This window comes from Ictalurus furcatus, chromosome 1 (genome assembly GCF_023375685.1).
Source record: "Ictalurus furcatus strain D&B chromosome 1, Billie_1.0, whole genome shotgun sequence".
In the NCBI taxonomy this organism is placed as follows: domain Eukaryota; kingdom Metazoa; phylum Chordata; class Actinopteri; order Siluriformes; family Ictaluridae; genus Ictalurus; species Ictalurus furcatus.
In genome coordinates this window covers 28,482,287-28,507,053 of record NC_071255.1, presented here as the reverse complement: position 1 = coordinate 28,507,053, position 24,767 = coordinate 28,482,287, and the positions used below count along the sequence as shown (strand labels likewise).

At 39.3% G+C, this 24,767-nt stretch overlaps 2 protein-coding genes across 3 annotated transcripts in view; one reads left to right on the top strand and one right to left on the bottom strand.

Moving 5' to 3' along the window:
* Positions 1 to 13,685: 13,685 nt before the first annotated feature.
* On the bottom strand, positions 13,686 to 17,753 carry aoc1 (amine oxidase copper containing 1). Of its 2 annotated transcripts, XM_053635622.1 has the most exons (6): positions 17,644 to 17,753; positions 16,891 to 16,958; positions 15,171 to 16,712; positions 14,696 to 14,984; positions 14,324 to 14,456; positions 13,686 to 14,210 (listed from the first exon to the last, which is right to left on the bottom strand). In XM_053635622.1, exons 3-6 carry the CDS (start codon positions 16,702 to 16,704, stop codon positions 13,941 to 13,943), a joined length of 2,226 nt encoding a protein of 741 aa, XP_053491597.1. In that variant the 5' UTR covers positions 16,705 to 16,712; positions 16,891 to 16,958; positions 17,644 to 17,753; the 3' UTR covers positions 13,686 to 13,940. The 2 variants fall into 2 exon arrangements, with proteins under 2 accessions (XP_053491597.1, XP_053491590.1); XM_053635615.1 differs by lacking the exon at positions 16,891 to 16,958.
* A 4,191-nt stretch (positions 17,754 to 21,944) lies between these two features.
* The window catches only part of sspo (SCO-spondin), a 103,659-nt gene continuing 100,836 nt past the window's right edge, over positions 21,945 to 24,767 (top strand). Inside the window, 4 exon segments of the mRNA XM_053629311.1 lie at positions 21,945 to 22,268; positions 22,915 to 22,997; positions 23,151 to 23,321; positions 23,631 to 23,854. Coding sequence (XP_053485286.1) covers positions 21,958 to 22,268; positions 22,915 to 22,997; positions 23,151 to 23,321; positions 23,631 to 23,854 — 789 coding nt within the window. The 5' untranslated portion in view covers positions 21,945 to 21,957.

Genomic DNA, 24,767 nt, shown 5'->3' with positions numbered 1-24,767 from the left:
ATTCTACACTCTCTTGTCATATTCATCTTTTGGTCTCAATCCCAAATACCTTCCGTCTACAGCAAAAACAAATGAATAGTTGTGGAGGGGACTGTACATTCTCTAAGCTTCTGATATGTGAATGAGAATGGCTGCCTGATGAGTACTGGCTGGTGATTTAGTTATTCTCAGTGGCTACTGCATGATTGACCTGGGTGAATATAATGATATAAGAAAATACTAAAAGCCTAGTGAAACCTGATCTACCTAATGTCATTAGTATATTATGCAGTCTGGTATAAATTATCATAGGACGTAAGACATCTAAAAAGAGACATCCTTATTAACTCTATAGTTTCTCCTGGATGGCAATGAGATCAAATGGGAATGAAAGGCAGACTTCCACTTAAGTCTTAAGTCTCCTGTGAAGATGTACTACAGGCATACAGATATATTTGGAGATATATATAGTTGTGCATGTGTGTGTGTATGTGTGTGTGTGTGTGTGTGTGTGTGTAAAGCTTAAAATTTGCCGTGGTTGGGTCTTCCAGCAGGACAATGATCCAAAACATACATCAGAATCAACACAAAAATGGATTACTGACCACAAAATCAAGGTCGTTTTATGTCCGTCCCAGTCCCCTGACTTGAAACCCATAGAAAACCTGTGGGGTGACCTGAAGTGGAGAGTTCACTAGCATGGACCTCAAAATTTGAAGGATCTGGAGAGATTCTGTATGGAGGAATGGTCTCTGATCCCTTGCTATGTATACTCCAACCTCATCAGGCATTATAGTAGAAGACTCAGAGCTGTTATCTTGGTATAGGAGGTAGCACGAAGTATTGACTAAAAGGGTGCCAATAATTGTTGCACACCCATATTTTACAAAGAGTTTCTTTTCATAACCCTATGTTGTGTTTGCAATTGTTTGATATCCATGAAAGCAGAGTATTTTTGTACATTTTCTGAACAAAAGATCAAAAGTTTAAACAATAAAGACAATTTTTCACAGCCTTCTTTGCTCATATTTACCAAGGGTGCCAATATTAGTGGAGGGCAGTGTAAACTATAAGAAAGTTACTGTGCATGTCCCTTCCTAAAGCATTTATGGACAAGTTAGAGGTTAGTTAAATGTTCACGGAAGAGGGGTCTTTAGCTGTTTTTTGAAGATAGTGACGGATTCTGCTGTCTGGATTGAGGTTGGAAGTTCATTCCACTGAGGAACAGTCAGTTTGAAGGTTCTGGAAAGGGTTGTTAACTGATCGCAGATTGCGTAAAGGAATGTAAACTTCAAGGAGAGTGTTGAGGTAGGGAGGTGCTGTTCCAGACAAGGCCTTGAATTTGATACTCAGCATGGATCACTGAATGGGAAGTTATGGCTCATATTGAAATCTCTATCAGTAAATGCATCCTTATATATATATATATATATATATATATATATATATATATATATATATAAAATAAAGTATGAGAAAATACAATAAATGATTTTCTGTTTTACATTTAATGTAACAAAGTGCTAATGTAAGTACTTCAAGAAGAGGTAGCTGTTTAGTCATTGTTCAAAGATAGCCAGTGATTCAGCTGTTCAGATTTCTAGGGGGAGTTCATTCCACGTAGATTCCAGAACAGAAAAGAGCCTTGATAATTTGAGCCTTGATCATGTCAAGTTTGCTCATGGCTTGAAGTTGCATCCAACAGTTTAAGAACATGGACCTAATTTTAATTAAATCAGGCTATAAATCATATTAAAAGAGGGGCATCGAGTATGGTTCTTCGCTGCTGCTTTGAATGATGTTTACCGTCAAACCAACCTTTTCTTGGAATAGCAGTGTCACTTCCTTTACTTCCTGTACTTTGAAATGATGTATTGAACATTTTGGAGAAGCCTAGGAAAAAGTATTAAATGTTTTAATTAGAGATGCAGCCTCATTGCTAATCCGAGGATGTTGTCTAAATGGAGAAAAGTCTTACCTCAGAAATAATCTAGCATGCTGCCTATATAAACAAAAACAATCTCTAGATCTTTTTAGAGATATGCAAGTGAAATTTTAATTTAGTTTAGCTTAGCTGGCTATGGATTTTTAAACTCAACAAATATTATCCAGCTATCTTGGCAGATATACAGTATTTATGATGTTTTAGCATAGTGTACCTTATGCAACACTATTTACAAGAATTTAATTGAACATTTTTTTCATATTTTGTGACTGTGTTTTTGTCTGTTAGCTACTGTGTCTAAAATGAATCAGTAGCTGTAGGAATGCATTTGGCACTTAACCTCTTTGAACTTGTTTTGCTCAGAGGTGTTGACCAGACAGAGTTCATCAGATAATGTGTGATTGTTTTTCCAAATGACTCTCATGGCTGACATTAAGTGACATGCCTCCTGGGCTTTGTCTCAGCTGTTCCTGGTTATTTTGAGGGAATGACAAAGTGCAATGAGATATTTCACATGACTAACATAACCGGCTACTTGAGCTGGGGTTGTGCGAAAGACTCATCTGAAAGACTCATCCATCTTTCGGATGAGATGTTAAACCGAGGTCCTGACTCTCTGTGGTCATTAAAAAACCCAGGACACTTATTGTAAAAGAGTAGGGGTATAACCCGGGTGTCCTGGTGAAATTCCCCCAGTGGCCCTTCTCTATCATGGCCCCCTAATAATCTCTATCTCTGAACTGGTTATATAACTCTCTCCTCTCCACTAATAGCTGGTGTGTGGTGGACCTTCTGGTGCACTATGGCTGCCATTGCATCCTCCAGGTGGATGCTACACAGTAGTGGTGGTTGAAACACCCCCCCCCCATACGCTTTGAGTGTCTAAAAAACGCTATATAAATGTAACTTTTTTAAAAAATAAATAAAGAGGACTGACTCACTATGGCATGGCTAGTAGCATATCTAGTTGAAGAAAAATGTAAATATTGTCTTGGTCAAAAATTCCACCTTTACAGTGACCTACAGTATTCTATATTGTATTTTTTTTTATAATACCCTGTTTTATAGGCCAATTTGAGTGTTAACAGTAGCCTTGCTAAGACCACATTTACAATTAACAATCTAGTTTAAAAAACAAAACAAGTAGAACTCCAAGTGCAACAAGTCTAGTTATCTAGTATGGGGGCAGTGGTGGCTTGGCGGTTAAGGCTCTGGGTCGGATAGGAAGGTCGGGGGTTCGAGCCCCAGTACTGCCAAGCTGCCACTGTTGGGCCCTTGAGCAAGGCCCTTAACCCTCTCTGCTCCAGGGGTGCTGTATAATGGCTGACCCTGCGCTCTGACCCCAGCTTCCTAACATGCTGGGGTATGCGAAGAAAAGAATTTCACTGTGCTGTAATGTATATGTGACCAATAAAGACTCATTATCGTTAGTATTAATTCATAAGCCTGAAATACATTTAAAAACTACTTGAAACAGGAAGGAAGCTATTGTAGAAAAACTATTTCAGACATTTGACCTTGCTGTGACCTTGAACATGTTTTGATCAATTACAAAATCGAATCAGTTCATCTGCTGATTGCAATGATATGTCCGTATACACCCACTGTCCACTTTAATAGGAGCACCTGTACACCTATTCATTTAGGCAGTTATCCAATCTGCCAATCATGTGACATCAGCACAATGCAAAATATAATGCAGGTCGAGAGCTTTAGTTAATGTTCACACCAAACATTAGAATGGGGAAAATGTGTAATCTCTGTGACTTTAACTGTAGCATGGTTGTTGGTGACAGATAGGCTGGTTTTGAATATTTCAGAAACTGCTGATCTCCAAAGATTTTCACACACAACAGTTTAGTGTTTACATATATTGGGGCAAAAAACAAAAAAACATGCTGTGTGTGAAGGGTCTGCAGGCGGAAACACCTTGTTGAATAGAGATATCAGTGGAGAATAACCAGACTGGTCTAAGCTGACAGGACAGCTGCCGATAGAAACTCAAATAAGCACTCTTTATAACTGTGGTGAGCAAAAAAGCATCTCAAAGGCTATATGGGCACAGGCTCATGGGTTGACCCCCACGAGTTGTCCCCCATCCCCCCTGCCTCATGCCCCGAGTTGCCTCGGAGAGGCTCCAGGCTCCCCTGCAACCCTGTGTTGGATAAGCAGTATGGAAAATGGATGGATGGACTTACTTTCTTAAATTATTTTTAATCAGCTAGTCAGTTCAGAAAATGTTATGATATTGCTGACTCTTTTCCAGTAAGTACTTGATAATAATTTCTAGGAACTAAATAAATCTATCAAGTGTAAATGTATATGGTCATTTAAGTGATGTCGAAGGCCTTTAATAATGTGTAATGCTTTACTGTGAACACTAGGCTGCATAATGTGTAATGCTTTACTGTGAACACTAGGCTGTAGGATTGTTCAACAATGTAGTCTTATGTCTGAAATTTATGTTGCCACCAATACAAGGAACTTCAGTGGGGGTTTTAATGAAAATTAACCCATGAGTCATATCTGGGGTGTTATGAATCTCCATAAAGGGATGTGGATCCAGAGTCTTGAGATGTGCATTGGCAGGATATTATGATGATGAATATTGATGAGCTCTAGAGACTAGAGATCACCCATCCTGGGAGATCAGCACTTTCTCAAATACTCAAATTTCTCAAATACCAGTCAGTCTGGCATCAACAACCATGCCAGAAGTCACATTCTGATGACATTCTGACATTCTTTGCTGTGAAGATTAACTGGAACTGTTGACCTGTATCTGCATAACAGTATGCATTGTGTTGCTGAATTATCATTGGCTAATTAAAGAATTGAATGAATGAATATAATTATTATAATATAATTAATATTGTATGGAATTTGGCTGAGAGTGCATGTCACATAACATGATTTTTAATGTTTCCTTCTGTTTGGGAGTGTAATGTATCTGTTTGTGCATGTATAAGATCTGCAAAGTCCCAAAACTCATATTTTCCCCCAAAGGGATTTATTCTATCTAACAGAGAACACTGCTCCAGACCTGCCAGAAACGCATCGTTCGAAGTCCAGATTTACTTCCGTAATTTCTCTATGTCACGGAGTGCACTATCAGCATAATCCTGCCCAAAGGCAGCCACGAAGAAAGAAGGCGAGGCTTCAGTGAATTTAATCAAAGCTTCAGTGAATTCAGGTGCATGTCGCGGAGATGCTGTTTGCGAAAGCAAAATCTTTTTGTTCAGCCTTCCGAAAATGGACCAAATTAGGAATCAGTTGTTACTGTTTATTTATAACGCTGTTCCTGAGCAGTACAACATTTGCTTGTGCAAAACACATTTTACGGAGGACAGCCTCCTGTACCTGGGTGAGTACAAGGCAGGCTACACACAAAGGCTACTCCTGGAAAGTGGGGTGATTCCCACTTGGTTCGGACAATCTTGTGCTTGTGGCTCAGTTGTAGACCTCTGCTAATGTGCTAGCTAAAAAGTGTTGCCTCAAGTCTTTGTTTATATGTTGGTGGTCTGACAGAGACATTGATTGTAGCTGGTGTTGTGATTGTATCTTGAAATGGTTTATATGAATCGATTCAGAAAAAGAATCCTAGCTTTCCAAAGTTATATTAATATGAGTACCTATGTACACATAGAAGCTGTGTGCATAGCATAGTCAGTCCTGCCGGTGGGGTGGGAATTTGCATCATATCTGAAAGCTGAGAGTGTTACAAAATAAAAGCTTACCACTGTGAAATGTTCTGCTCAAGTCGTGTTTGCAAAGTTGGTTCTGCTTGATCATCTGCATTTTCTGAATCGGACTTGGGCTTGAACTGATGCTGTAAAACCAACGACATGTTGCTTAGGAGCTTAGAATTGCTTTAGAAGCTTTGGAGGCTAAAGCTAAGCCAAGGGGCGTTACTGTACATTTCTGACACACTCAAGGCTTTTGGCCAATCACTACGCAACAGGTCAGCTGGCCAATCAGAGTACTCTGGGCTTTTTGCAAGGAGGAAATCGTAGCATTTTAGGCAGCCTGAGAATAGAGGTACTGAATTAATGTACATTATTTGACAAAAAATGCGTTTTTTGAACATTAAAGCACGTTAACCCAGTCTATTACACCCAATAAACAACATAATTAACATTTTAAAATGTTTAAAAATCAGTTTAAATCAGTTTAATCAGACCCAGTTTAAAACAGTTTACAGGCAGTAGGCAATTAAGGTCACAGTTACAATAACTTAGGACACTAAAGAGACCTTTCTACTGACTCTGAAAAACACCAGAAGAAAGATGCCTAGGGTTCCTGCTCACCTGCGTGAACATGCCATAGGCCTGCTGCAGGGAGGCATGAGGACTGCAGATGTAGCCAGGGCAATAAACTGCAATGTCTGTAACGCCTAAGACAGTGCTACAGGGAGACAGGAAGGACAGCTGATCGTCCTTGCAGTGGAAAATTACATGTAACCATGCGTCCTCCCGGGTGTGATCGAGAACTTGCAAATGCCTTGGTGGAAGAGTGGGGTAACATCTTACAGCAAGAACTGACACTTCTGGTGCAGTCCATGGGGATGAGATGCACTGTAGTACTTAAAGCAGCTGGAGGCCACCAGACACTGACTGTTACTTTTAATGTTGAGCCCCCTTTGTTCAGGGACTCATTATTCTATTTCTGTTCGTCAAATGTGTATGAAACTTTTTCAGTTTATATCTCAGTTGTTGAATCTTTTTATATTAATACAAATATTTACACATGTTAAGAAATTTGCTGGAAATAAAAGCCTGTGTGTGTGCTTATTTTTGCAGTAAAATATAGCAGCCTTCATTATGTGTTTGTCTGAAAAGTGTCTCTTACATAATATGCTGCTTTCTTTACTGACATACAAACAATTTTCTGTAACATTTAATTTTGGGCTGGTAAACTAATGTTAATTACTAATTATAAGTTTGTACAAAAATATAGGAAGCCTAAGACTTTTGCACAGTACTGTATACATACAGTATATATATATATATATATATATATATATATATATATATATATATATATATATATATATATATATATACACACACACATATACAGTATCTCAAAAAAGTGAGTACACCCCTCACATTTTTGTAAATATTTGATTATATCTTTTCATGTGACAACACTGAAGAAATGACACTTTGCTACAATGTAAAGTAGTGAGTGTACAACTTGTGTAACAGAGTAAATTTGCTGTCCACTCAAAATAACTCAACACACAGCCATTAATGTCTAAACTGCTGGCAACAAAAGTGAGTACATCCCTAAGTGAAACTGTCCAAATTGGGCCCAATTAGCCATTTTCCCTCCCCGGTGTTGTGACTTATTAGTGTTACAAGGTCTCAGGTGTGAATGGGGAGCAGGTGTGTTAAATTTGGTGTCATTGCTCTCACACTCCCTCATACTGGTCACTGGAAGTTCAACATGGCACCTCATGGCAAAGAACTCTCGGAGGGTCTGAAAAAAAGAATTGTTGCTCTGCATAAAGATGGCCTAGGCTATAAGAAGATTGCCGAGACCCTGACACTGAGCTGCAGCACGGTGGCCAAGAGCATACAGCAGTTTAACAGGGCAGGTTCCACTCAGAACAGGCCTCGCCATGGTCGACCAAAGAAGTTGAGTGCATGTGCTCAGTGTCATATCCAGAGGTTGTCTTTGGGAAATAGACATATGAGTGCTGCCAGCTTTGCTGCAGAGGTTGAAGGGGTGGGGGGTCAGCCTGTCAGTGCTCAGACCATACGCCGCACACTGCATCAAATTGGTCTGCATGGCTGTCATCCCAGAAGGAAGCCTCTTCTAAAGATGATGCACAAGAAAGCCCACAAACAGTTTGCTGAAGACAAGCAGACTAAGGACATAGATTACACTGGAACCATGTCCTGTGGTCTGATGAGACCAAGATAAACTTATATGGTTCAGATGGTGTCAAGCATGTGTGGCGACAACCAGGTGAGGAGTACAAAGACAAGTGTGTCTTGCCTACAGTCAAGCATGGTGTCGTGAGTGTCATGGTCTGGGGCTGCATGAGTGCTGCCGGCACTGGGGAGCTACAGTTCATTGAGGGAACCATGAATGCCAACATGTACTGTGACATACTGAAGCAGAGCATGAGCAGTATTGTTACGAATCGGGACTGGAGGCGGATGCAGGTGCAGGTCAAAGTCTTTATTAATAAACTCACAAACAAAACACAGGGAGCTCGGTCTATACTGACTATACTTAAACACTGGCTACCTAGCTACGACCGCTAGCATGCTACACATACATGCTACAATGTTGTCACATACCGTTAAACTCGTTAAACATAACTCATGTAAACCAAATATGGACACCTGGGGCAAATCAGAGACATGATCACACTTAATTCAATGTCCAAGCGGGAAGCGAATGAAACAAACAAAAGGCACGTGACCAGTCAGAAGCCGTGCCGCAGTGCCATCTGCTGGCCGTGGCGTAACAAGTATGCAGTATTCCAGCATGATAACGACCCCAAACACACCTCCAAGACGACCACTGCCTTGCTAAAGAAGCTGAGGGTGAAGGTGATGGACTGGCCAAGCATGTCTCCAGACCTAAACCCTATTGAGTATCTGTGGGGCATCCTCAAACGGAAGGTGGAGAAGCACAAGGTCTCTAACATCCACCAGCTCCGTGATGTTGTCATGGAGGAGTGGAAGAGGACTCCAGTGGCAACCTGTGAAGCTCTGGTGAACTCCATGCCCAAGAGGGTTAAGGCAGTGCTGGAAAATAATGGTGGCCACAAAATATTGACACTTTGGCCCCAATTTGGACATTTTCACTTAGGGGTGTACTCACTTTTGTTGGCAGCGGTTTAGACATTAAAGGCTGTGTGTTGAGTTATTCTGAGGGGACAGCAAATTTACTCTGTTACACAAGTTGTACACTCACTACTTTACATTGTAGCAAAGTGTCATTTCTTCAGTGTTGTCACATGAAAATATATAATCAAATATTTACAAAAATGTGAGGGGTGTACTCACTTTTTTGAGATACTGTATGTATGATTATATTAAATGCTAAATTTAAAATATTATGGACATCAGATGAGATCAGATTAACAACTCTGAACTGAGAGGTAACAGCTTTTTATAGCATTTTTGCTAAATGGTACAAAGTGTTCCTGTCACGATTTCCCGTCAAGCTAAGTATTGAGTGTTATCACCATGCCAAACCTTTGTTCCTTGTTCCTTGTTTCTGTGCCATAGATTTCATCCTATTCTCGTCCTCATTTTTTTATTCTGTTTTGCCTCATTTATGCCCGTTTGCCGATCTCTTGACCATTTGCCTGTTTGACCACGCCTATGTTTCACATTTTAGATTTGTCTTCCTGTCTATACTCTAATAAAGCTCTTATCTGCACTTGCATCCATCCTACCCACCATTATGTGACTGAATACTTTGCCCTAACATGGATGTAGCAGAATGTTTCAGAGTCCAAGAAGCCTCTGTCAAGGAGGAGCCTTATGTCAAGTAGGAGCCTTCCAACCTGGCTGGAACCCACCCTCCCTCCCCCACTGTGGATCTCGTCCAGCCTGCCAAGTCAAAGGAGAACGTAGTTCAGCCTCCCTGCTTGTCTGAGGACGCTGCTCAGTGTCCCTGTTCAGCTGAAGATGTTGCTCTGCCTCCCGGTGCGGCCAAGAGCTTCGCTTTTCGTCCCTGCTCTGCCTTGGACGTCACTACACCAGGCTCCACTTTGTACATCGCTCCGCCTTCCTACTCCACTGAGGACATTGCTCCACCTTCCTGCTCGGTTGAGGACATCGCTCTGCCATCCTGCTTGTCTGAGGACACCACTCTGCCTCCATGCTCCGCTGAAGACACTCGTTTTCTTTGCCCCGAGCCGTATGTCACTCCCCATTCCTGCTCCACGGAAGACATTGCTCCCCCCTCATGCTTCACAGAGAGCATCGCTCCTCCCTCTGGCCTTGCGGAGAACTTGGTTCCTCCCTCTGGCCTTGCAGAGAACTTTGCTTCCCTTTCAGCTCTCATGGAGAGCGGCGCTCCTCCTCTAGCTTCATGGGGAACATCGCTTCCCCCTCAGGTTCCGCCTTGAGCTTCATTCCTCCCACTGGCTGTGCAGTAGCCATCGCTTCTCATTCAAGCCAGGCCGGAGATATCTCTCTGCGGTGTGGAAGAGACCGCCCCACACCTGAAGCACAGAGAGCACACAAAGTTCCTGTCTGAGGTCGATGAGACAAACTCCCAAGCTGGGTACCTGTCTGAGGTTGACCAACCAAGTTCTGCTCACGCCAGAGTCTGCTTACACGGCCGACCAAGTTCTGCTCACACCACAGTCTGCTGACACGGCCTCCCAAGTTCTACTCACGCCAGAGTCTGCTGACACAGCTTCCCAAGCTAAGTTCCTGCCCAAGTTTGATGATGTGGCCTCTCCAGCTATGTTCTTGTCCGAGGTTGAAGAGATGACCTCTCCAGCCATGTTCCTGTCTGAGGTCGAAGAGATGGCTTCCCAAGCCATGTTCCTGTCCAAGGGCAAAGAGACAGCCTCCCAAGCCAAGTTCCGTTCTGGGGTCAAAGAGATGGCCTCTCCAGCCATCTACCTGTCCGAGGTCCCAGAGACAGCCTCCCAAGCCATGTTCCTGTCCGAGGGTGACAAGACAGCCTCTCAAGCCATGTTCCAGTCCAAGGGTGACAAGACAGCCTCTCAAGCCAGCTTCTTGTCTGAAGGCGACGAGACGGCCTCTCAAGCCAGCTTCCTATCCGAGGGCGACAAGACGGCATCTCAAGCCAGCTTCCTGTCCGAGGGCGATGAGACAGCCAACCAAGTACTGCCTTCTGGTTCTGCTGAGGACGTCGCTCTACCATCCTGTTCCGCTGAGGATGTCAATCTGCTTTCTCGCCCTGCTGAAGCTGATGACCCATCTTACCATGCCTGGGTGCCTCATGCCTGCCCCTCGGCTCCTTGAGGAGCCTGCTATCTGTTGGACAATGCCTGCCTTGGAACCTGAGGGGCTGTGAAGACATCTTGCCCAGAGGGCTAGGACCACTGGGGAGGGAGTGTTTTCTGGTGCTCCAGGTTCTGTCATGATTTCCCCTCGCGCTAAGCACTGGAGCACGTACTTCCGGGTTTCAGTGACATTGACTTTGTTTACTTTTGACATGTGTGTTTTGTTATGATTTTTGTCCTGTCTTCGCCCCTGTATTGTCATTGTTTGTTCCCTTATGTGTCATCATTAGTCTCAGCTGTTTTGTGTTCACCCTTAAATACGTTTGTTATTTAAACCCCTCGTGTGTCCATTGTTCATCGCAAAGTATTTAGTGTTATCACCGTGCCAAGGCTTTGTTCCTTGTTTCTGTGCCATAGTTTTGATCCTGTTCTGATCCTCATTTTTTCGATACTGTTTTGCCTCATTTATACACGTATACCGATCGCCTGACCATTTGCCTGTTTGACCACGTCTATGTTTCACGTTTTTTATTTGTCTGCCTGTCTCTACTCTAATACAGCTCTGCACTTGCATCTGTCCTAGCCACCATTACGTCACAGTTCCATAGAAATTCCACAGAAAATAGTCTAGCATTGTTTCAATGAGCCGGCTTTTGAAACATGCCAGAAAAAAAAGGAATTAACAATAATCCAGTTTTTAATAGAGCCCAACAAGTGTTTTAGTGACGAGAAACATTGTATAAACTACAAACAAAACAGCATATTTAACAGCATAAGAATTTATTGTACAGTTTTAACCTGTATAATCAAGTCTCCCAGCAGAATTACAACAGAAAACATAGAACCAGCTTTAGCAGATGCATATGACAATACATAATACCATGGACATCACAATTATGAGGTGAAACTTATCCATATTCATATCTATATCCATATCTATATTTCTGCTGTTAATCATGTTACTTGTTAGCATAACTTTCACAGGTAAAAGTGACAGTGTAATAGTGCACATCTGGGATGGAATATCACAGGGTAGTTCTCATTCTTACATTAGTGCAAATGTTAGACTTACTTGGCCAAATAGAGGGAATATTGACAGAAGAATGATTCAGTCATTGAACCTCCATTGTCCTGAAGGGAATAACAGGTAAAGTCATGGGGTTTGGAGTAATGAGCACTATACTAAGAATGAAGTAAATTGAGAGAGAGAGAGAGAGAGAGAGAGAGAGAGAGAGAGAGAGCTACTGTATGTGCCAAACATTGTTTTGTAAAGTCTGAAGTATGGTGATGCATGGGTCCTTGTTGCTATAGCAAGGTTTAGGAATGTCAGCTCTCCATAATGTTGTAGGTGCTTTACTTTCCTGCCATTTCCTGCCATGGCAGCCTCTATAAGGAAGATTCAGTTTGTTCAAAAGGCAGCAGCTTGCATCCTTACTAGGACAAGAAAATCAGAGCACATTACTTCAGTCTTCCACAAGCTACACTGGTTGCCTATTAAGTTCCATGTTGATGAAAAAGTCCTTATGACATTTATAGCTCTGATTGGTTTAGCTCATGCAGTGTGAAACAAAACACATAGTTTAGCTAAGACAGGCCTCCTGTTAATCCACTCACAGCTCAGCAAGAGGAAAATGTTTTTCCGACGTCCCCTATCAACTCTGGAATAGTGTTTCAGAGAATGATAACTTTTTACCCATAATGATAAGTCTGCTTATAAATACAAATTTAAACCATGCACTCTGCAGCCTTTTTAATAGGAACACCTGTAAACCTGCACATTCATACAATTATCTAAATAGTCAATCATGTGGCCGGAGTGCAATGCATAAAATCATGCAGATACACTTCAAGAGCTTCCATTAGTCAAACATCAGAATGAAGAAAAAGTGTGATCTCAGTGACTTTGACCGTGGCATGGTTGTTGGTGCCAGATGGGCTGGTTTCAGTATTTCAGAAACTGCTGATCTCACACACAAGAGTCTCTAGAGTTTACACAGAATGGTGCAAAAAGCAAAAAAAAAAACATCCTGTGAGTGGAGGCTCTGCAGGCGGCCACATGATTGACTGATTGCATGAATAAGTAGTGGTAGTGGTAGAGGTACAGGTGTTCCTATTAAAGTGAATAGTGAGTGTAATTGTTAAATTTCCCTTAGTCTTGAGATTGTTAAATATACTTTTTGTTTTAAATGATTTGTACTGCAGTAATTCTCATAGATGCATACTTAATTTAACAGTAAAGCATTTACATTTTATTTGATATTTTATGTAAGTTAATGTTATAGGATAACCATTACATTGTTATAAACACACATATTTGCTGCTCATATTAAATTATCCATCACTTCCATTTATGTTTTTTATTGTATTGTATTGTATTGTATTGTATTGTATTGTATTGTATTGTGTTATTCTTGTGAAATAAGACTCACACAAGAGAAAAAGCCTCTCTTTCTTCTTTTCCACTTATGTTACCCCGGGTGACCCTGCAGGTGAGTTCTGTAGTGTGAGAGTGTTTACTTAGAGGGATCAGGATCATTTACCTAAAAAACCTTTCTTTGACTAAACTCCAGCTACTCATGACTAGTCAGAGGCATAAGCTGGCGGATGTAGCATCCTGCTTCCTGGATGTTCCTGGTACATAAATCCAGACCATGGAGACGCAGCCTTTTTTCAGTATAAGATACTTCTAAAGATCTCTTCCCTGGCATGAGATCCAAAATGAACAAAATGGCAACTTGAAAACTGAATTACACACTAATGTCTCAGCAGTTTTATTTTTATGTCTTCAATGACAAAAAAGACATCCAGAAATGGACACAAGAAACATTTTATATAGTTTATAAGATAAGCAATTATCTCAAAACAAAAATGTTTGCAATACATATACATTTCTAGTAAGTGAGATTAAGGTTGTGTCGAACCTGCATCCATTTATATTTACACATATAGTTTAAACTCTGTATATATCAGTATCTTGCATATTTGCATACAACATGTTATAGTGTTCCTCGTGTGATTTAGCTTGGGCTTTATGAACAACACTAATATAATTAATACAACACCATTCTAGACTCTAGCATATGTGCCATTGTAAAAGAAAGGCTTGTCTGAAACACAATGACCTACAATCTCTGGAGTCCATCTCTGAACTTTCGGTTTACCCTCTTCATCTGGTCGCACAATGACTGTATTGTGGGAAGATAGTGAGGGGTCCTCGTTGAAAAAGTTGAATGGTCGAAGGAAGAAGCCTACAGAGTTTCCAGGAGTTGCTGTGTTGGGAATGTCTTCAGAATGAGGTATGTGTAAGAAACCCACAGTAACCCAGGCAACCAAATCCTGTAAAAGGGAACATGCAAGTGACGGGTGACACAAGGGACACATCCTTCTGTGCATTCTTTTTTCTGAACATAATTTTTTTTATGGTTAATACAGTTAGGACAATATAATACCTTATTCACAATGTTTTCATTGTTGCGGATATAGTCCTCAAATGAAACGACAGGTTCCCATGGGTCATTTTGGGTATAGATGCTACTGCTGGTGGGCTCACTGTCCTTATGTCTAGTTACAGCCAAAGGATATCTGGAATATCAGAAACATCAAAGATTAGTCACTGTCTCCAGTCATTTTTAACTAATTCACTTCTATCTAACAATTACTTAAGCATCTGTAGGAAATCTGACATTTATCAAAAAGTGCATCATGCAACTGCACCAGATGTGTACTAGTCTAAATGTTTTGCATCTGTATATATATCACTAAATTTTCGAGTAGGGAATTTGTTCATCTTGCATGCAGATCCCTTTTTGAATCAACGATACCTTGACCATGGAATGCCATTCTCCTCTCTCCAGCCCCGGGGCAGTACACTGTGGGCATGTGAGTTAAACTGAATACGGTAACCCCTCTGGTGCCCCCACTTGTTCTTCTGGTTGGGGTTGTAGAAGTGTACATAGCGAGGAAACTTTTTTCCAAAGCGGAAGGCAGCACTGCGTTCTGTTTCGTGTTGTGTCCTGGAGAGGATGGATTGTTTGATGGTGTGTTGGGAACTCCAAGGGTTGGTGAAGTTGACATATTTTAGGTTTATTGACTCAAAGCTGTTGTCACGCCCTATGCAGAAGAGAGAGAGAAAACATAAGCAGGTTTTTCATTGCAACACCATAAAATTTAGGCCAAGTTTCCTTCCTTTATATTAAAGTTGATCTTAAAGTAGCAATGAACTTATGTAAAGGCAGTAATTTTAAGTGCATTTTAAGCCAAGTCTGAGATTGCATCTTTCCATCGACTTCAGCTCACCTGCAATGTCCAGATCCACTTTGTAATGAATAAGATGTGTGTGGATGTTTCCGAGAACATAGTTGTAAACCCTGGTTCCATAGTTCAGTCCATTTTCTGTGAAGTATGTAGCATGAATGTATCCTGTTGCACTAACTCGAGACTCCATTACTCCATTCTGATAGAACAGGAAGTCCCAGATGTAGTCGTAGTTGTAAACAGTGGATGTGGTTCTTAATACAAGAACATGGTTTTCAAGACCCCCAAAGAAATTGTAGCCTCCTTGGAAGTTGCTATTGAAGTGTCTCCTAAGAGGCATGCCTGTTGTCATCTCAAAAATACATAGTGCATTCTTATACCGCACAGGTTTGTCTGTATCGTAGAAATGGTACAGGTCCACAAAAGTGGCAATTTCAGGACAGTCAATACCTGGTGCAAGCTCAAAATCAGAGGTTCCCATGGCCCAGCCAGCATCGATGTATTTTGTTTGCATTGCAGCTGGTGTGTCTCCCGAGTAGAAGGCAATAGCTTCTTGCAGGCTGACCTCATAGGCAACTCTCTCACCATTAAAACGCAAGTCAAAGATCTGTAGACCAGCAGACGAGCGGACACGGTACGCAAAAGACCATCCAGCATACTCTACAAAGTTTTTATCTACCTGGTATCTGGTGCCTTGAGGTTCCACAAGCTTTGGCCCATGGATATTTGTGCGTGTGTTGCTATGACCGCGAGGAATGTAGGTGGAAAACAGATCATTTTCATCATGCTCAGGTAGCTTGATTTTAGAGATCATTCCCTTCTCATACTTCTCCACCAGCTCCTCTACACTGTCGAAGTATTGTTCATTGTACCACACTTTTTCCACAGTCCATTTCTCTGGATCCAGGTCTTTGTGGTTAATAAGTATCTCTAAACCAACAGGATGTATGAAGTACCCTTCTACAAATTTCTGTAGCATGACCCACGATCGTCTCTCTCCTGGTTCCAGTCCACGAGGAGCTATGTCTGAGAAGGTTAAGCATCGATCAGTGCAGTTTCCATATGTGAAACCTGTGCTCTCATACAGAATTTTGTTCATTTTCTTTGCAACTTTTCTCAAGATGGCATCTACATGCCCATATTCTACCAATGTGATTGGCCGGGACTCAAAGTTAATGGGTCGGTCACCTTTGAAGGTCTTGAGCTGATGGGAATTTGGGAAAGGCAAAGGTTCAACGATGTATTCAGTTATATTAGGCAGGGCCTGGTTGGCAAACTGTACCACCACACGAGCCTGACGTGGTGGTTTTGCATGTCCCCTGTCCAGTGCCAAGAGGGCCTCTTGCTTTCGAGGAACATGTAGCTCTATAAGAAGGATGCTGTTCTTTTTGAGGGACTTGTCTTGTGCTGAAGTAAGGCCCAAATCATTGCAGGAGTGGAGATAGGCTCTCACAGCAGTCATTTCATGGTGGGAGAGATCAGCAAACATGGAGGCCCCATGATGAGCCCATTCTCGGACTCTTGATGTAGCAGCCTGAGTTACGACTGAAGCTAGCAGCAGCAAAGGCAACCACATGTCCAAACCTGCATAAACAGAAAAGAATACATCAGTAAAAATAACTTAATCATTAAATATTCAACAATTGTTTAACACCTCGGCATTTCCCACTCGGGCATACACGAAACCTTTGAACTATGCCCATGGTGGCCAAATGTAAGAGATAAAATACCTTTTTTTTAAAAAAAAAAAAAAAACAACAACCTTTATTCTTTTGCTCTCTTCTTTAACTGGTAGGGGAAAGTCAAACCCTTCATTTGTCACAACGTTATCTATACAGTGATAAAATAAGTCAATGCATCTATTAAAATCAGCAAGAATGTGGATCTTGAAGCACATTCTTTCTTCAAGATCCCTTATATAAAGATTTATATGTATACATATGTCCAGAAGAACTGTGGATGGTTCTGCAAGATTCTCAATAAAATTTACAGCTCATTTGCTTATAAAACTGCACAAACTGTACCAGAGACTACTATTTTTATTTATATTTTTTTGTCACACCAAATATTGACTTTGTTTCTTTTACTGCTGTTTACTGCACTTTACGCTATTTTTTTAAAATATAGAAACATTTAAACATTTAACATTTGCTCTACAGCATTTCTTTGCATATGTGTGTGTGTGTGTGTGTGTGTGTATATATATATATATATATACATATATATATATATATATATATATATATATATATATATATATATATATATATATATATAAATAACTTCTGCTTTGCTCATAAACTGGCTATTGCAACTAATAGTACATGACTCAACCGTACATAAAAACTCCTCCAACAAATAGATAAACATGTCATATTTATTGCCATACATTTATAACTCCATTATGTAACCCCCTTTTGTATAGGGCTTTTACAGTAACTTCATGTTTTAAACAGAAAAACAAGTAAAGCTCAACAATGTAGTTTCATAAAAGAAAAATATTGAGTAGTCTTACCCATTGCTCTCATTTCCAGTTCTTGCCAGATGTGTTCTCTAAATGTGTCACTTCTGTACCTAATATTTGTTTACTCAGCTCAGCCTGAGCAGATGTAGTCTTTCCCCTTCGGTCCTATTGGATGGCAAGCTGGATATGAAATGAACTCTTCTGTTCTGGCATTGTTCCTTTTATCAGCTACACATGTCTCAAACATTGTAAAGGATTGGTCCATTTCAGGTCATAAAACTGTCAGAACAATGGACAAATGTAAATGATTCTTTTTTTTGCCTTTGCATGGTGACCATTCCATGCCAAATAAACCTCACTGAAATTACTAAGAAATTATGTCATTTGAGTTTGCAGGACGTTCATTATATAAGATTTAACTCAATTACATAATTACAGTTGACTGCCTGTTAATTATATATGATGACTGGTAGCCACCATTAAGGGACAGATTTCTTTTTTTTTTTATAGTTACAGAGATTTAATTATTGAACCATTAAATTAAAACGTTTATTGTAGACACCGTGTTTATCAAAAATATGTTAATAAGTTTGCAGCCTAGCATTATCATTTATAAACTACAGTATTTGGTTGTTAGATTGGCAGCAAATCACATAGAGTCATCTGCACAGTTTCATCTGGACTGTTGAGGACTGTAGGACTAAAATATAAATTGATATTATCTTAGCCCACTGCTCTTCTATGACCAAGATCGGAAATAGGTGCAGCCAAAGGTTAAATGAGTGTTTTAATTTGATCATTTAAATGTCTGACTCCAATACATTTAATTAATTATCTGACACCAATTTATAATACCTGTAACTTAATGTAACCGATTCCAAAGTATAATCTTTTAGTTAATGAAAGTAATAAATGGGTTTATTGTACAAGAGATAAAAACATGATATACAGAAAGTAAAAACAAAGAGAACCTACTGAGTCAATGGACTTGATGCTTGATGATAAATGCATCTCCTGACATTGAATAATAGATACCTTTTTATACCCCTGAGCCTCTTTGAGATGTACAGTGGATATAAAATATCAAAAGTTAAATCATATCAGAATCTTTTTTCCCTTTATTGTAAAATTGCAACATATAAATATCAAGTAACAAACACCCAGAAATGTTTTTGCTTTTGAAAAAAACCCAAAAAACTTCCAATACCCAGCTTGCACAAGTGTGCACACCCTTTTATAACTGGGAATATGGCAGTGTTCAGAACCAACCAACATTCAAACTCATGTTAAATATTAATTAGTGTAAACCTGCCATCAGTTAAAACGACAGATTACCCCAAATAAAGTACAGCTGTTCCTATAGGATTTTCCTGACATCTTCTTGGTAACATCTAACTGGAAAAGCCATGGACCATAAAGAGCTTACAAGGCAGGTACGGGAACGCATTGAAAAATATCAATCAGGAGAGGGTTACAAAATTTTTTTTCCAATAGACAATAATCAACAAGTAGAGAAAATATGGCATGACAGTGACACTACTAAGAACAGGATATATATATATATATATATATATATATATATATATATATATATATATATATGAGATTACTCCCCCCACCCCCACCCCCACCCCCCATACAATGTAAAGCACCTTGAGTGCCTAAAGTAGCGCTAAGAATTACATTAAATTATTATTAATCATTGTGTTGATATCTTTTAATGGAACAGGATTAAAAACTTGAATTGTGATTTTCTCCCTTTTAACTTTTGGTGGTAGCCAGATTTTAAAATGGTAGAACTTTACTTGTGAGAAACATGCAAAATCAAAACACACTACCGTTAAGGAAACTCTTTACTTTTCAAAACTCTATATAGTAGATAATGTCAGAATTTCTTTGTGTAAAGGGTTTTTTTTTTTTTTTTTTCCAGACCACCACACTAATGTTGGAGCATGGCACAGCTAACAAAATTCAGGACAGACTTGAAAAGGTTAGTTTATTTCAAGAACTATATTGCTGTGTTGACTTTACGTGTCTCATCCTTTGCTGTATGTGACACAGAATGAAGAAGACTCTGTAGACTACAGGAAGTGCTAAGGGTGGAAACAGCTGTGTTTGTGCCCCCCAAAGTTAAAGGTTTTATCAAACGATAGTAGTTAGGCCATATGGCCCCTGGCCCTACCCTATTGACACACTTTATTAAATAAACGCCCCTGAAATCCTTTTTCTGAAGAATTTCTTTATAGGATTACACTTGCACAAACAGTCCTCTTGCAAAAGGAACTGAATTTAATCCCTGCTCTCCCCTGTCCTATCTGGATGGGCACGCAGGACAGTGGGTGGGCACTGAGCATTGTCAATAACAAATGAACGAACAGCTAATGGCTGACATTGCAGCTGTGGCCAGTGGTTTGTCCTCCAATTGCATGGCTTTCAGATGCTGCCACAAGTCTACGAATCCCCCTCAATTAAAGAAAAAAACACCCGTCGGTGTGAAAAGTAGCTTCATAATCCTTACAATGGAATTGTGTTACCTCTGTGAGCAAAATTGAAAAAGGACTAGACATGCAAAGAGGTCTTCAGAGAACTGGAAATAAAATAAATAGGGTGGGGGTGAAGCAACACCACTAGAAATTTAATAAAGACAAGATTTTAGAAGGTCTGCTGGAACTGAAAAGATACTGAATCTGACAACACAGGTAATTTATTTCAGGCTTGATGGCATATTTTCTGAATTTTGAGTTTGCATAACAGAGCATCTTTTAAAGAGCGAGGTGTACAAACAACTAATCAATTAGATTATTTTATACTGGAGTTATGAAAGAAATAAGCAACATTGTGAATTCTTAATAGAATAATCTCAATTAGATTAGAAATAAAAGAGAGTCTGGATGTGATTGTCCTTGAGTTGATATTTATTTTTGTTTCAGAAATATTAGACCTGATCATATACAGGATGTGCTCTGATATGAATATAGGGATGTAATACACTTTCATTTGTAATTTTGTTTTTCAGCTGGTCACATTATCAACGAACTGCATTTCTCAAAAACATTATGAATTCTCTGCTTGTGTCTTTGTTGAGTCTACGTCTCGTCATGGGAATAGGGTAACCATTTCTTACATATTTGTCTATATTAACCGTGCCCCAAAATGCTATGCTTTGTTTTGAGGGGTAGTAGATTCATATTTTATGCCATCAGAAAATTACTTATTTTTTTTTTACAGACAGTAAGACAGTTTAGCTGATATTTTAAATATGCTGGTTATGAGTAATTGATTGATTGCTCAACTTCCATGAATACACATCAAAATTTGTGACTTTCCCCACACTTATATTATGGCTACTAATTACTAACTACTACATATTTCTTTAAACGATAATAGTTTTTAATATTTGGGGGGGGGGGGGGAATCCCTCTGCGATCCTAAAAACAATGGTGGAAATAGGCTCATACAAACTTTAAATGTATGTGTCAATTTTATTTAATAAACATCTGACTCTAATTTAGAATATTAGCGATATTAGAATTTTTTTTTATGTTGAAAAGGTAATCTCTCAGTGTTCAACTGCTTATTTGTGTCTGTCAGAATATTGTATTAAATTCTCTCTGGGTATTCGTTTACAGTTTTAGGTACTGCCAGGTTGACTTGATAAACTCTTCAAAAATCTTCACACAATTACCACAACCGTATACCTTCACACATAGCACAACTATGTGGACCACGTTTGTAACTACATTTTTATTGTTTTGACACAAAATGCATTTAGTGAACGCAGTCTTTAGAATTCTTGGATATAGTTTTCTCTCAATTTTTTTTAGCCCAGCAAAACTATGTGCCTCTACAGCCAATTTGCAAATGTTTAGTTTGTGTAAAAACTGACTATGTTATAGTTCAAAGCCAAATAGATAGAAGATTAGATGTGAAACTGCTAGTGCTTAGCTAAGTAAAGAATAATACATTAAACTAAATCAAATCCCTAAAAAGGGTTACATCAGCATGTAGTATCACAGTGATGTTCAACAAGAAATATGTATTAAAAAGACACCAAACATGCCATAGAAATAGAATTTAATTGAATGAATTTGTGTTGTGTTTAATTAATTTGTCTCGCTAAACTACATTTTAGTCTGCATAGTTCTAAGCAGTCCTGCAACCAAGTTCTGCCATGTCCTAAAATTTACTACAGTATAATTCCCTATGTTTTTGTTTGTTTGTTTTGTGGTTTTTGTTTTCTTTTACATATATTGCCATATATTTCATGTTTTTCTTTTATGTGTTTCCACATGACATAACATTATATAAACTCAAGAAAGAAAACGAAATGAAAACATGTGTTATGTGAAAAACATTATTTTCTTTATGGAAAAGCAATCTCTAAATCTTCCTCAATTATTTACCCCTTCTATTTTGTGCATTAAAATGATAGACAGTTCTAACATCATAGTCTTCTTCAACTTTAGTCACTGGTGTGAACACAGACTGGAAGATAAACTGGAGAAGATCATCTCCCCTCGCCTGCAGCTTGAAGTGGCATGCTCAGAGGTGTACCAGTTCAACACTCAAGGCTGGAGGCTGGATGTAGACAGGATGCGCCATACACACGGGGGTGATGATGGCATTGCTCTGTATTACAAAAGACAAGGACCCAATGCTTCCTGCTTCCTATTCAAGTAAAGAAAAAAAATTCTAGCACCATTAGCTTATATGTCCATATATCGTGGGGTTCAAAAGTCTGAGTCCAATATTGAAAATGCTGCAATTTTGCATTCTTTTCTAATTTATTTCATTATTTTCATTACAGATTATATTATCGGTGACAAAGAGAATGAAAAGTAAAATCTCAGAAATATTTGAGTTTCAAAATTAATATTTGGGTAATCCTGCTTTGCTTTACTGATAGCATGCACTCAACCTAGCATGGACTCCACAGGCTAAAGTGTGTGTAAAACCTGGCGATCTGTTTTAGATCAAATTCACTGTAGTGCCAGCTGAATATGTGTTTCAGTAAAAGAGATATACTCTGGAAAAACCTTGACATCAAAACTATGCTTAAATTTCAATTGTAACCTAGATTAGTGCTGAATATTAGATATAGAATATTCAAGGTATACTAAACACATACTTTCTATTCTTTCTATTAAAATCTTTCTGTTTATTCTAAGTTTTTAAGTTAACAAAATCCAGATTTTCAATGAGGTCTTAGATTTTTAGACCCCACTGTAACAGTTAAAATTTTTTTCTATTCAAGCAATTTACATCTTTGTGCAAGAGCAGTTTTGTAGCTCTGTGTTTGAGCATTGTATATTTCTGCTGTAGAGCTGCGAACATTGTGACTGAACGAGTGAATAGGACAGTAAGAGCCTGTTGTGAAGGCTGGTCTGGTCCTCACTGCTCACAGGGTAAGACACCAAATGTAGCCAGTTACATCATAAACAGATTATATATACATATGTTTATTTATACAGCATTCCAAATGCATACGTATGTTTATGTAACTAACACTGTGCATTAGTTTTTCCAAAATTATAATTTTCTATAATCGCTTTTTCTAGAAGTGGGTATTCGGGGTCTGTGTTTCTCTACATGGAGTTGTGAGGAATTTCCCGGGGTTCAGAATTCCTCTCTGATGCCTTTTGAGCAATGCTGTGGCAGCCTGTGGGGACTTAGCTGGAAAAATGCCTCTGATCAGACCTGCTTGTCCTGTTCCTACACCCTCTTGCCAGGTAATCTTATTACTGTTTTAATTCATTACTTCATTCTTTAGAACCTAGGCACTAGGCTGTCTAAAATGTCCAATTATTCAGTATTCAACTGAATTATGCATTATCATATAGCCAATGTTGTCTTCATCTTCATTGAAAACAGTTAAAGAGAGCAGATGAAATATTGGCATTTATACAAGATTTAAAAAAATTAAATACCATTCAAAATCTCATGAAAATACCTCAGTAAGCCTTTGCTAGTAAGACTGTTGACATTGCTCAGTGTAAAACTGTATTAGTCACTACCCTCTCATTGTTCTATGCCTTCAGATGCTTGGCCTTCACCCCTTTTTCACAGGGGTCTTCTTGGAGGCATTCGAGATCCCAAGGCCTCTGCCACTTGCATGAGCTGGGGTGGAGCACATTATCGTTCCTTCGACAGGAAGCACTTCCATTTTCATGGTGCTTGCACCTATCTGTTGGCCTCATCCACTGATGGGACTTGGGCTGTCTACATTAGCACTGTGTGTGACGGCAGAGGACACTGCAGCAAGGTTAATCACACACTAACATTCACATTAGACTGTGCTATATTTCTCAGTAATATCGTATCTGATATGTGTGTTGGTCAAGGAAGAATGCGTCTACTCTAAAACTGTCCAGAATTGCCTGGCTTTTTAACCTATCAGAAAGAGTAAGCCTAGAAACCCCACAGAGGAATAACCTTTCACCCTTTTTGTACCTGGGACCATATTCTTTCCATTATTACCCCTGGTTCATGAGAACAGGTGAGGGTAGTTGATGTAGATGGCATGGTAAACAGAGAGCTTTATAAAAAAATAAAAAAATAAATAAATAAACTAAACTGGTCCAATGACTGCCACACTACCATTACTCATGGATAAGATCTTATGTTGAAACGTCTTCACTAGGGGCAAGGTCTCCACTTATGCTTGAATGGAGCACTCTATCTTTTTTTCTATGAGAGAACCATGGCCTTAGACTTGGAATTTCTTATTCTCTTCCCAGCTGCTTCACACTCAGCTGCGAAATGTTCCATACTTTATACCTCTACAAAGATGGCTGTGCCTTGATATATTGTCCATAAAACCACAAAGAGGGGTGGAGATAGGACACACCCTTGATGGAGTCCAATGCCCATCTTAAACAATTCTGACTTAACTCTAAGAATGCAGGCACAACACTGCTCACAGAGAGACTGGAATACTCAAATTAGCAACTCAGATACACTATATTTGCTGCAGTGCCTCCCACAACAATTCTTGAGGCACACAATCATAGTCTTTCTCTACATTTACATTTATTCATTTAGCAGACACTTTTATCCAAAGCGACTTACAAATGAGGAAATACAAGCAAAGCGATATATCAAGCAGAAAACAATACAAGAAGTTCTACCATACAAGATTTTTAATTGAGTTCTAGAGCTGCAAAGTGAGTAGAGGT

What these genes read in the sequence shown, in the direction of transcription:
- aoc1 (XM_053635615.1), bottom strand. An exon ending in AGTGGATCTGGACATTGCAG is followed by an intron (nt 14,985 to 15,170) that starts GTGAGCTGAAGT and finishes TCTTCTGCATAG; the next exon opens with GGCGTGACAACAGCTTTGAG. An exon ending in ATGAAAACATTGTGAATAAG is followed by an intron (nt 14,211 to 14,323) that starts GTATTATATTGT and finishes TCCCTTTTACAG; the next exon opens with GATTTGGTTGCCTGGGTTAC.